This window comes from Mastigoproctus giganteus, chromosome 6, assembly GCF_048544385.1.
Source record: "Mastigoproctus giganteus isolate SK-2022 chromosome 6, ASM4854438v1, whole genome shotgun sequence".
Classification (NCBI taxonomy): Eukaryota; Metazoa; Arthropoda; class Arachnida; order Uropygi; family Thelyphonidae; genus Mastigoproctus; species Mastigoproctus giganteus.
Window position 1 is genome coordinate 210,234,252 of NC_143580.1, and position 14,310 is coordinate 210,248,561.

Here is a 14,310-nt window from a genome sequence, read left to right on the forward strand (position 1 = left end):
TGTCAAAATCCGGCCAAAAAAAAAACATTTCTGAGTTACCCTGAGAGAGAGAGAGAGAGAGAGAGAGAGAGAGAGAGAGAGAGAGAGAGAGAGAGAGAGAAAGAAATCACCAAGGAAGAGAAGAATGATAATATCCAGCTCAGGATCCTGGGTGTACCAAGCAATACTTACATGTGAAATCCTGTTTTTAAATTTAATAGTGAGAAATATGTTTCTGAAATTGAGAAAGTTGTGGATGATTTTGAAACCAGATTCGGTGATTTAAAAACAATTGAAGTCATTGTTCAATACATTTTTATCCGTTTAATATTGACTTAGATAGGAAACAAATTGCAGGAAAAAATCACTGAGCATTTTCAATATGTGTTGATTAACTCTTTTAACCATATGCAATGAAATTCTTGAGATGGTAGATCGCGACACATTTTGAATAAAAAAAGTAGATTGCATTACAAATTACGTTGGCCACTCCTGGCTTAGATCACATCAGTGAAATTATTCTTGTAGGAATGGAATCCTACAAGATTGAGAAAATATCACATGGAGAAAATATTACTTGAAAAGGAAATTATTACATTGCAAAATAATATCGTCCTCAAATACAGATCACCAGAAAAACACTTTTGGAAATACAGTCTGTTCTCGTTTAGCATGATAGTTGTGTTCCTAGAAACCCTCGAGCAATGCAAAATCGTGCAATATAAACAACAGGCCCTATGGGAAAAGTGGGGTTAGGTGCCGACCACCCAAGATTGAACACACATTTGGAACCAAAACATTACCAAACACAATAAATAATCAGGTAATTTTAATCGTTATAAAATACTTACGTATTTTATAACGATTATATTTTTATTACGTATTTTAATCGTTATAAAATACGTAAGTATTTTATAACGATTAAAATACGTAATAAAAATATAATATATTTTTTATTATAATATAATAAATAATAAAAAATAAATATTTTTTATTATTTATTATAAAAAATAAAAATACTATTAAAAATACTAAAAATACTTTATAATAAAGTATTTTTAGTATTTTTAATACTAAAAAAGTATTTTTATGAATAAAATACGTATTTTATTCGTAAAAAATTTATTATATTAAATGAAATAGTTGTAATAAAATACTTACGTATTTTATAATACATAAGTATAAATTATAATACGTAAGTCGTAATAAAATGCTTAAGTATTTAATTACGACTATTACGTAATAAAATATTGCTAACGCTTTTGCTTCTATCGTAAGCAAACTTGTTTTTTGTTTGATTTTCTATTCAAACAGATGACAGCCGTTCCATCTCTTCCAATTCTTTGTGTCTTAATCTAATGGATTTTAATTACATTTTGAGTTGTTCCCGCTATGAAAGTTGTTTTTATTTTCTCTGCATTCTTTGTAATTCTCGGCGTTGCCTCATTTAGGTCTGTAGCACGTGCAATATCACATGGTCTTTCATTTCGCTCAAAGCGTTTCACAATTTCATATTTTTTTCTCTATCAACAGAGGCGGACTGGCCGTAAGCCTTACCAGAGGCCGGTGTGATTTTGGCCATAAACCGTAGTATGAGGCCACTATAAATTTTCTCGGGTAAGAATTTTTGACCCAGTCCGCCTCTGTTTATCGATATTGCTTTTTTTTTTTTGCTCTCTCTGAATCTGCAGTGTCTTCGCCGGGACGCTTCCTTTTCACACCTTTTAAGTATTTTACTAATTTTTAGGGAATAAAGCGCAATTACAAAACGAGGAGGCACGCTTAATACATATAAACAAAGCTGCGCAGTTATAGCAACTGAATAAACAACACCGTAAAGGCCGAGATACACTATTAACAGATACACTATTATTACTAAAGCACATTTATGGGGGTTACTACCATAAAACAATAAAAAGAATTTCCAGTTTCGTTTCTGCTAGTGGAATCTGTTATAAACTGGTAGTAAACTCCATCTAATTGCATTTGCGATTATACCGATAGCTGGAATTGTGTTGGTTTTTACGTTATTATGGTGAAATGTGTTTCCCCTTCACTGATATAAAACACATAAATTCATTTTCAGAATCTTCTTCATTCCTATCGTGTTGCGTTCGGTTGGGGTGATTCCGCGTTCGACAGCCATTTCTTGTAAACACAAAGGCGAATCGTGCATAAGCGAATTCGGTTCGTGTTATATAAGATATCGTTCCTCTATTTATAAATCGTGTATGATCGAATTCGTGTAGTGTAAACACGTGTTATATGAGGACTGACTGTATTTGCCGAGAGAAGCACCCAAATGTAAAAACAAAATGCAGTGAACTTTTAAATTCCTAATTTGGATCCACATATCTATATGAATTGGCCTTTTCATATTTGAAACAAAGACGAAGAATCGCTCTAATCTTAAGGACTTGCATTCAGAAAATTCTTTACTGTCGGCCTTATCACAATATATTCACGATTTAGAAAGCTTGGCAGATGACATGAAGATGCAAACTTCACATAAATTAAAAATTTAAATATATTTAAATTTTTATTTAATAAATATTTAAATTAAATTAAATTAAGAATTCTGAATACTTTTTAATTTTAAAATTTATAAACAACAATTTTCAATATGTGTTGAACCATATGCAATGAAATTCTTGAGATGGTAGATCGCGGCACATTTTAAATAAAAAAAGTAGATTGCATTACAAATTAAGTTGGCCACTCTTGGCTTAGACCATGTCAGTGAAATTATTCTTGTAGGAATGGAATCCTTTATTCCAAACTCCACTTTAAAATCTCGTCCTTTATATAAACTTTTTTTTCCCAATAAATGTGCTAAGCTTGTTCAACAGAAGAATGTTGCATATTGTAATTGGCTTGTTTCCGATTCTTTAGTTTCAATTTTTGCCTACACCAAAGTTTGCAACAATTGTAAAGCAATTATGAATCAGTTCAAACCAGATTTTGAACAGGCTAAGAGTAGAAAACTTTCTTCTTGCCCCAATGGTAGCCGAGCATTGTAGTTCTTGCCAAAGCTATTGGCCACAACTTTTGCCCATCTCTGCTCCCCCCCCCCCTATCAAAACCAGATAGTTTTATTGTCACTTCAGCCAAGGATAAGGCTGTTTCCCATCTCTGCTCCCCCCCCCCCTATCAAAACCAGATAGTTTTATTGTCACTTCAGCCAAGGATAAGGCTGACCTGCTAGCATCCCATTTTTCTTCCAACTCTTGTATTAATAAACACCTCTCACCATTACCAACACACTCCATTTAATGCAACTTGTGGTCTTCTGTCAAAAGGAAGTCAGAAGGATTTTGAGGAATCTTGATGCTAAGAAAGCTCCAGGTCCTGATGGTATTTCACCACTTGTTCTCAAAACCTGTGCTCCTGAACTTACTCCTGCACTTTGCCAACTTTTTTCAATTTCTTATTCCACAGGTGTTTTTCCTTCTACTTGGAAATTTGCTCATATCCAGCCAGTTCCTAAAAAGGGTGACAAATCATTCCCATCCAATTATCGTCCCATTCCATTTACTTCTAATCTTTTTAAAGTAATGGAGAAATTAATTAACCACAAACTCTTATTAAACTATCTAGAAACCTTCCATCTCATCAATGATTGCCAGTATGGATTTTATCAGTGTCGATCCACTTTTAATATTCTGGCTTATGTTACCCATCTATGGACAAATTCAATGGAAAAGTTCAGTGAAACACAAGCAGTTGCTCTTGACATCTCAAAGGCTTTTGATCGTGTTTGGCACAAAAGTCTTCTAAACAAGCTTCCATCTTATGGTTTGCCAACTGTTTTTTGTAATTGGTTATCCAGTATTCTCTCTGACTGCTCACTGAGGGTGATGGTAGATGGCTATCTGTCTACTAACTTCTCCACTAATGCTGGTGTCCCCCATGGTTCAGTTCTTTCCCCCACTCTTTTCCTCTTGTATATTAATGACCTTCTTCCCTTGACCGAAAATTGTATCCATAGTTTTGCTGACAACAGCAGATTGTATTCCACTTTCCAGTTTCAGAAACTCGCCCTGCTCAATCAGCTTCAACTTTTCGAATATCCGCTACGAATTCCTTAAATGCCTATCTCCAGGTCATTCTCCAGTGGGGTAAAGACAACTTAGTTGAATTCAATCCTTCTAAAACTCAGTCCTGTCTTATATCTTGCAAAAAGGATTCTTCTGCTCCTATGCTTATCTTTGGTGACACTCCAATTTCTAGGCAAGATGATATATCTCTTTTGGGGATTATCCTGACTTCTAATCTCCATTCCTCTACATTCCATTCAAAAGGCACAGTTAGGTTAATTAATGACTCATCTCTAACAGAGTCTCTTCACTCTCTGTCTCATAGAAATTCTGTTTCTGCTGCATGCCTTTTTTACAGATACCTCCATGGGCACAGTTCTTCTGAATTGGCTTTTATAATTCCCGCTCTCTCTCTTTAAAAACAGTCCAAACACGTGCTGCCACCAGCCAATGTCCATTTACTGTCCAACTTCAAACTCACAAAACCAACTTTTCATCTTCCTCATTTATTCATTCAACTGCCACTTTCTGAAACAACCTTCCTTCATACGCATTTTTTGAAAATTAAAGTGTACAGAAGTTCAAGTCTAATGTCAACAAATATCTTCTTTCATCTTCTCAATCTCCAAACCATGCACGGTACTAAGTACTATAGGTTCCAATACCTCTCGTGTTTGGGGTTTTCATAAATAAACTGGGGGGGGGGGGGGGGGGGGGTGATTTATTTTTTGTACCATTTTATCTCGAGCTGATGTCTTTTTTGGAACTTGTGCTATTAAATTAATTAAAATTTTTCTATATTAAATCTTATCTAGCAGTGTTATGGTGACAAAACGTAAACGGACAGAATTAGCCTGGAAATTAAACTAAAAATTATACAAGATGCTGATAGGATAGAAAGAAGCAAAACAGACATTGCAAAAGAATACAACATCCCTTCACCTACTTTATATACAATACTGAAAAACAGAAAAAGACTTGAAGAAGTACGTGACACTGGAGCAGTAATGAAAAACATGAAACGAATTTCTGGTTGAAAACACAAGGAGCTTGAAACAAAACTTTTTGAGTGGTACCAGCAAATGTGTGCATATAATTTTCAAATATCAGGTCTGATTTTGTAAGAAAAGGCAAATTATCTAGCTCAGCAACATGGAATTAGTGACTTCAAATGCAGCAGTGGTTGGCTCCAAAGATTTAAAGACAGGAATAACTTGGTTTTGTGAAATGTTTGCAGTGAGTCTGGATTAGTTGACAAAGAAAAGGCTACAGACTGGTGTGTTCTGTACAGCACATTCTTGAAAAATATGAGGCAAAGGACATTTTTCACCTTGACGAGACAGGTTTATTTTATAATTTTCTGCCAAACAAAACATTTGCTGTTCGAGGAGAGTTTTGTCATGGTGAAATTTTAGTAAACAGACTTCTGTTATGCTGCAATTCAGATTCAGGCAGTACAAAACTACACCCATTTGTGATTCGTAAGTTTTCCAAGACAAGATGTTTTAAAGCAGTTAACCAACTTCCCTGTGTTTATGAAGCCAATAGAAATGCTTGGTTTACAGTCAAAATTTTTCAGTCTTGGTTATCAAAAGTGGACAGAAGAATGGCTTCAGAAAAAAGGAACACTTGATTCTAGATCGTTGTACAGCACATTCTGCTGAGACACTAAGTTGACAAATATACAGCTGTTGTTTTTATCCCCGAATACCACCAGTTTAATGCAACCACTGGATCAAGGCATTATTTATAACCTCAAGAGAGCATACAGGTACTTGATCTGCCACATAGGAGGGAACAATTTGCTGCCAAATTGGAATGTCTTGGACGCTATCCATAATTTTGTTATTGTTTTGGACAGTATTGTATCAAGTGTAATCAACTGTTTCAGAAAGAGTGGCTTTGGAGAAAATATCACGAAAAACATGGTCCAGCAGATGTATGCAATAGCAACATTGAGGAATGTAGGAATTTGAAGGAGCATGTGGATTTTGTTAGCGAATTTGAGAAGTTTGTGAAGGTAGATGATGAAGTTGCTACCACTGCAACTTCATCATCTATGCCAACACCAGAAGAGCTATTGAGCACCAAACAAAATGATGTTTTTGTTACCAGTGATGGCAAAAGTGAAGAACTGCAATCTAAAAAAGATGCCCAAAATTCACTGAACATAATAGAGAATGTGTTGGCCTACAGTAATGTTAATAAAGAAACAACTATTGCATTAGATAATGTCTGTGCTGCATTTAAAAAATAGATATAGGACAAAAACTGTACAAACAACATTGGATTCTTTAAATTAGATTCATTTATTAAAAAGTTAATGGTTTGCATGTCTACTTTTATATTAAGATTGTAATTTTTTTTACTGTGATACTAAAATATTGTATATATCAAAATATATACTGTGCAATATTTTCATTTCTGTAATTGCTTTTTTCTTAGTTTATCTTACAAATAAAATAAAATCTTTAAAAAATATGTTATTCCTATTACTGTATTGTTAGACAAGGCTTTTGTTTTTATTTTATTTTACTAATTTATTTTTGATATTATTATTATTTATTATTATTCTTAGATATACAGTATGTACCAAAAAAATAAATAAAATAATAATAATAAATAACAGTAAAATTTTGACACTTTTCGGGGACCTCATTACTACAAATGTGAAAATTCAGATCTCTTGAACTTTGTATCACAGGCTTTTGCTGCACTGGCCAAAAAAAAAAAAAAAAAAAAAACACCAACTAGATAAGAAAATACAAATTATATGCTTCCCTCTTCACAAGGATAACTTTCCAGTTGACTTTTGAATTTATTCAAACTGTTTGAATTTATTCAACTACCTGCAAGGGCAACTTGTTCCAGAAATCAATGACTCTCTGCCTAAAAGAAAGCTTCCTATAAACCTCAAACCCTGTAATTTGAATTTATGACCCATAGTTCTGGAATTCTTTATAACAGTGAGAATTTCACCTTCATTCATTTTACTAATCTTTCTCAGACCCTTATAGACTTCACTCAGGTCACCTCTGAGGTGCTTGGTTGCCAAGTTCTGTTGCCCACATAATCAGTGTTTCCTTATACATCATCCTTCTGCCAATCTCACCATTCATGTTGCCTGTCTCTGGAACCTTTCAAGAAGCTCAATGTCTTTTTTTTTCAGATGAGGTCTCCAAACTTGAACACAGTATTCCAAATGTGGTCTTACACATATAGTGCCTGTCATCCTAGTATGAGCAAAGTAATGAAAAATTGCTTCCTTCATAGAATTTTTACTATATGAACCATAAGTAACATGCTGTTATTTTGGAGAAAAGTACTTATTTCATTTTATGTTTACCCATAAGGCATAAAAGTAAATTTTTCAATTAAGAGTTTCATATGTGTATTGTTATTATTTATTTATGTTTTTTTTTTTCAGCTATTTCTAAAAGATTAGCTGCCAGTATAAGGATAAACAACCTAAAAAATGAGGTAATGCAATTTTTTGAGCACCACTGTAGCTTTCATTAAAAAAAAAAAAACAAAAGTAATGTACGTAATTTCGAAAAAAGCCTCATTTGTGTATGCACCAACTTTCACATGCATGAAGCCTTTACTCAAATATTGACTTGAGTTTTAGTAACTTAAATTCTAATTTTTTACTCAACGAAAGAGTATGTTTTAACACAGCAAACAAAGTAATATAATGGCAATGAGTTCACTATACAAAACCTATAATTCAAGTAATAATGATAATTTTTATTGCAGAGAGACTATACAATGAAAAATTGCCCATACATTGACATGTATAAAAACCAAAAACATTTTCATGATAAAAATAAAACATACATAAATGTCCATCTCATCTATTACAGCTTCAAAGGTGGTATGAGTGTGACAGCCTCTGTCCAAATTAATATTATATGGTATAGACTGTATCACTAATCTTCAAACCACCACCTGTGACAGAACCTAAGTTAACTCCATTAATGATTGCCTATTATAATGCCTAGATATACAAGTCAATCATATCCGAAAATTCTCTTTCATAAGGACTCCTTGCCGGATGCTGAATGCAACAACCACTCTACACATGAGCAGCAAGTATGCACATCTTCCATAATATCAAAGCATGAATAGATACCAGTAATGAATGTTTTCAAAATTTCTTACACATTCAATCAATTCAAAGTATTTCACAGTCTGAATCAATGAATGGGTGTATGTGTATTGAATGTTTGTTTGCATGTGTGTTTATGATAAAAATTTATTTTTTTGTACCCTTCTCTTGACGATTTTTTCTTCAATAGTATTTTTCTTCAAATTAATTCAAACCATATACCAAAAACAATATTTTAAAGAAACTAATATTAATCAGCAGCTTAACCTAAAGGAAATGCAATAGTAATGATCTTATAAATTATTTGTATATTGAAATATAATTTTTTTAAAATGTGTTAAAAAAGTTCTGTAATCTACATTTGACTAGTCGTAGTAGTAGTAGTGGCATGTGATGCAAGAAAGCAAATGTATGAGCTTATGCAGCATCAGCCAAAAAAAAAAAAAAAAAAAAATCACACCATTCCCTCCAAATTCCTGTCCAGTTCCTCCTTAAATTTACTCAACCTATCAACTTCCACAACGACAGATGGAAGTTTGTTCCTGCAATTAACCACCCGCTGGCTAAAGGCAAATTTCCACACATCTATTCTACATCTGTCTTTTCTTAATTTGAATTTATGCCCCCTTAGATTCATAATCTGAACAAGTGGAAGGATCCCATCAGAATTCAGCATGCTCAACCCATTCAAGGCCTTATATACCTCAATCAGATCACCGTGCAGGTACCTAGTCTCCAGCCACTGCAATTTGCAGAACTTAAGCCTCTCTTGGTAAGAGGTTCCCTTCATTCCCCTCAACAATCTTGTTGCCCTTCTCTGTACACGCTCAAGTAAATCTACATCCTTCCTAAAATGAGGCCTCCAGACCTGTACGCAGTACTCAAGGCGTGGCCTGACCATTGTCTTATACAGAGGGATAATCACCTCCTTTTCCCTGCTAGCAAAATTCCTATATATCATTGACAAAACCCCATGACCTACCCTGGCAGCCTGTCTGCATTGCTCAGAAAACTTCATATCTGCCTGCACAATTACTCCCAGGTCTTTTTCATTTTCTATCACCTTAAGTGTAGTACCACACAGTTGGTACGTTTCTCTGGGGTTACTTCTACCCGTATGCAGTACTTTGCATTTGTCAAGGTTAAACTTCAGTTGCCACTTCTTAGCCCAACTGCCCAAATTATCTAGATCCTGTTGCAGTAGCACACTGCCATTACTGTCATTAACAACCCTGCCAACCTTTGTATCATCTGCAAACTTCGACATTAAGCCTGATATACCTTCATCAATATCATTGATAAATATACAAAACAACAGTGGACCTAACACCGAACCCTGTGGGACACCACTAATAACATTAGTCCAAGAAGAGCAGCACCCATTGATTACCACTCTCTGTCTTCTCGCACTTAACCATCCTTTTATCCATTATAGCAACTTACCCTTAATACCATTCTGCTCCAATTTGTACAATAGTCTTCCATGCACAACAGTGTCAAAAGCTTTCCTGAAATCCAAATATATGATATAAAATTATTTTTTGCATCCAGTTCCTTTGTAACCACATCATAATATCCTATCAAATTTGTCAGACAAGACTTTCCCTTAACAAACCCATGCTGTGTCTGAATTATTGCTGCAGTCTTGTCTAGATGATCCTGCAATGCATCTTTAACCAGCGACTCCATTATTTTTCCTGGAACAGAAGTTAAACTAACTGGTCTGTAATTACTCCTGTCATCCTTCGATCCCCCTTTGTGAATTGGGGATATATTTGCACATCTCCAGTCCGTGGGAACCTCCCCTGAGTCCAAGGATGCTCTCATAATTATGGCTAAGGGTTTGCTTAGTTGCTTTGCCGCCTCCTTTAATATAACTGGATAGATCCCATCCACCCCAGGTGCTTTTCTTACGTTTAACTTCAACAATTTCTCTTCCACTTTGCTCTCAGTTATTACAAGATCATTAAGCACCCTGCTACAATTTGATCACCTTCTGCCATTTTCAAACCTTAATAATTCCTCACGTGTGAATGTAGATGCAAAATACTCATTCAGTTTGTTTGCTATCTGAGCAGGATCATCAACAGTCGAACCATCGATGTCAAGTGGACCAATCAGATTCATCCCCTTCCTTTTAGAGTTTATATAAGTAAAGAAATCCTTGCTGTTTTTCTTAGAATCTTTTGCCAAGGATTTCTCGTAATCTGCCTTCGCCTGCCGAACCTCCTTTGTGACCTGATTACAGATTAACTTATATTAGATTACAGATTAACTTAGATTCGCTTGATAATTTATATACATCCCATGCATTTTTCTTCTCTGTTACGAGTCTAATTAATTCATTTGACAACCATTTAGGCCTAAACCTTGAACAATATTTCTTAATAGGTATGAAACTTTTAGTAGCTTCCACGATTAATTCCTGGAATGCTTCCCACTTAGAATTTACTGTTGGTAACATCGTCAGTTGATCCCACTGTACAGAATTTAAAAACTGTCGGAGACCACTGTACTCGCCTTTACGGAAGCAAAAACCCTTTCCTTTACCCCTGATGGTAATTAAATCTTTAAGTAAATCCCACGTCCGTACACTGTGATCACTGCCACCTAGTGGTTCTTTTATCTGCAAATTCCTAATACATGAATGATCACTGCTGATAACCAGATCAAGAGTATTACTTTCTCTGGTTGCTTCTCGAACTTGCTGCTGCAGAAAACAATCATCCAATAAATCCACAAAATTCAAACTAGTGTGTGAGTGCCCAACCCACAAGTTCCAGTCAATATCTGGGAAGTTAAAATCCCCCATTATAAGACATTCTGATCTACTAGCCCACTCTATTTCTCTGTACAATTGTTCATTGTACTCATTCGAGTCATTAGGCCTATAGCACACTCCTACTCTAATTTTTGCTTTCGCAGTGCTTATGTCACACCAAACTGACTCAACAGTGCACTGTTCATCTATATCAACTGGATGCACTTCTTTTGATTTTATGTTTTTCTTTATTAACAGCATAATACCTCCTCCCTTCCTATTCTGCCTATCCTTTCTGTACACATTGTACTCCCCAAATTCCAGTTCGGCATTCCTTATATCTGTGTGACACCACGTCTCTGATATCCCAACAATATCCACCTTTGATGTCTTGACCAGCACTTCAAATTCATCAAATTTATTTACTATACTTCTAGCATTGGTATACATGCAAGTATACATGCACCTATTCCTATTCCCAGCCACTCTAACACATCCCATATACCCACCTGTTTCACGATGACTGACATTAGTCCCTGAAACCCCCAACACCCCTCGCTCCAGGTCGCTACTTATTCTAATAGAAATTGTGCAAGAATCACCTTCACCTCTGCCTACAGCTACTGTTAAACTATTAGTCCTTGTATCCCCCCAAGCTATCAGTTTTCCGACCCACCTAACACTGCCTCGATAGCATCAGCAAATATTCTTGCACCCTTTCTATTTAAGTGTATCCCATCCCTGTAGAAGCAATCTCTCCTGTTAACAAGTACAGTCCAGGCTGAAAAAATTCTACCCCTTGAGCCTTGCACAATCTTTCCAGGGCCGAATTGATCGACAAGGCTCTCATCATATACTCCCTCCTATCGTGTCTGGGCAGAATTGCAGACACTTTCAAATTCAACCCTAATTCACGGCTTTTTTTCATCAGTGACCTGTACTTGTTAAGTAATTCTGCCGGTCTCCTACTCTTAATATCATTAGTGCCAATGTGTACAACTATATCACCTTTTGTGCCCTTAAAAGATGATATCTGCTCTACAACGTCATCAACCTTTGCCCCTGGCAGACATACCCTGGTCCTGTTCCATCTATCCTTTCTACAAAGGATATTTCCCGTTTCCCTGACAATAGAGTCACCAACAACTACCAGTTCCTTTGGGACCAGCGCAATCTGCCTTGGGAGTTGCCGCTGTGTTGCGTGATGACCAAGTGCAAGCTCTGGCGTTGATGTGGGCAGCTGAGAGCCTGATGGGCCCCTCAATTTAGATCTTTCGAGGGCATCCACCCTGTCCTTCAAACTCTCATATAGGCCCATAACAACGCTGAGTTGTCGCCTGATTTCCTTACATCGCGCACACACAAAGACATCCCCCATGGCAATATCATGTTCCGTTTCAGATAGTTCGGCAAACATTTCACAAGTTGCACATTTTTTTAGCCTGTGATGCGTTGGAGAATCGCCCCCCTCAGTTCTCCCCCAAGTCACAGCACTCCTGCCACTTTGTGCCCGTTGCTTTGCTGGTCTAGTTTGGGGCATGATATTTTAAATTAATAAGATCAATAAATTAAATTAAATTAAATTAAATGTCAATACTACGCTATCTAATAGAAACAGTGAAGCGTATTACTGTTTCTATAATTATACGTTAGAGCTACCTAACTACCTCAATTAAAAATTTGAATTCCCTATCACTATATACAAAAACAATGCCTGCAATATTCGAATGAAATAACGGTTTTATAAAGTATTATGTATATCTACAAAAACTGTTTATACAAATTAAAATAAAAATAATCATCGTAATTAGAACTATAAGACAACGTATTAAGTACAATATAAAATAACAATTATGTAAATAATAAGCAAAAACTTATCGTTTTTTTTTTCGTAATTTCTGACATAAGGTCTACATTATTATTTTACAAATCCATTCAGATAAAGTAACATATTTAGCAATAAAAAAGTAAAAAACTTACCAAAGAAACCACATTGTTGGAAATGACACCACAGAAAAGTTTTTTGACAAGTTCTTTCTGAAAAAGAAAGTTTTGAGTAAATATAAATAGAAATTAAAAGGACAAATTATATATAAATACATATTTATATTATTCGTACCAGCTGTGGCGTCATTTCCTCAAGTTTACTGATAAGGTCAGTAAAAAACTCTGCCATGTCTTTCTGTTCTCCAGTATTTAGTGGCTGATGATCCATGGTATACACTTTGCAAAAACTTCGAGGGTTATAAGCTTTTCTCTCACTTTCCTAAAGTTTAAAGAAGTTATATTAAGATTATTAACAACATATTTACAAATGATAAAGTATGGTTCTATTTCTTTAATGAGTCATCTAAAAATCTAAAACTTATATTATTATATTAAAAAAGTTAATATAATATTACAATAAATAAATACTACTGAAGCAAAAAAAAAAAAGTAGCAGTGAAAAAAAGTAAGAGAAAAAAAAAACAACTAAAAATTTAGTTTTTTTTTTTTTTTTTTTTTTTTCTATTTCTAAAGACCCCCTCTTTAATATTTTTATAAACGTGAAAAAGTCTGAAAACAGAAAAAAATGGAGGCTGTTTTCATGTTTAACTTTAACTAACCTTAATTAAAAGAGGGCTTTTGTCCTACTTTGCACTTTAATTGAGGAGGTTTTGTTTGAACCCATATCACCAATACGTAAAAGCAGTTCTAAGAGTGAAGTCAGTAACTACAGACCAGTTTAGTCTGATTCAGTGGTAGAAAAAAATCTTAGAGGCAACGGTTAAGAGTGCAATCCAGAGACATTTTAATAGAAATGGCATTCTGAAGGAACACAACTTGGTTATGGTAAGGGAAAATCATGTTTAACTAATTTATTGGTTATTTTGACACAGTTTATTTGGATTTTAGCAAAGCATTTAATTCAGTCACCAATGAGAGGTCACTGTATTAGCTGGAACATGGAATTACTGGTAAGATTCTAAGATGGATTGCAGGGTAGAAGGTTGTGATTAATGGAAATTCTTCAGATTGGTGTAACATCAGAAGTGGGGTGATCAGAAGAAGCGGTCCAAGAACTGATCCCCCAAAGATCAGTTCTTGGACCACTATTTTTTCTGATTTTCATAGCTATGTTTTAATGAAAAAATATGCGAGGTCTTACAATTGGGAAATAGCAATGCCAAAACAACTTATACACTTTGTTGGGTCATATTAGAAACAGTGGAGGAAGAAAGGAATATGAGAGTTATGACATGGGCAGATATGAAATTTTCTGAGTAGTGTAAACAGGTGGCGATGAAAGCCTATGGTGTCCTATTAATGATTTTTCAAACAATATCCCGTAGTCTTACAATTGCCTTGTACAAAATTGTAAGACTGTGTCAAGTATGAAGACCTCATCTGAAGACACTAAACTTCTTGAAAGGGTCAAAAGAAGG

At 35.0% G+C, this 14,310-nt stretch overlaps 1 protein-coding gene across 1 annotated transcript in view; it reads right to left on the bottom strand.

Moving 5' to 3' along the window:
- puf (ubiquitinyl hydrolase 1 puf) overlaps positions 1-14,310 on the bottom strand; it is a 1,022,896-nt gene that overhangs the window by 529,308 nt on the left and 479,278 nt on the right. Inside the window, exons 41-42 of the mRNA XM_090376705.1 lie at positions 13,005-13,151; positions 12,866-12,922 (exon numbers count right to left, since the gene is read on the bottom strand). Coding sequence (XP_090232831.1) covers positions 12,866-12,922; positions 13,005-13,151 — 204 coding nt within the window. The remainder of the gene's footprint in view (positions 1-12,865; positions 12,923-13,004; positions 13,152-14,310) is intronic.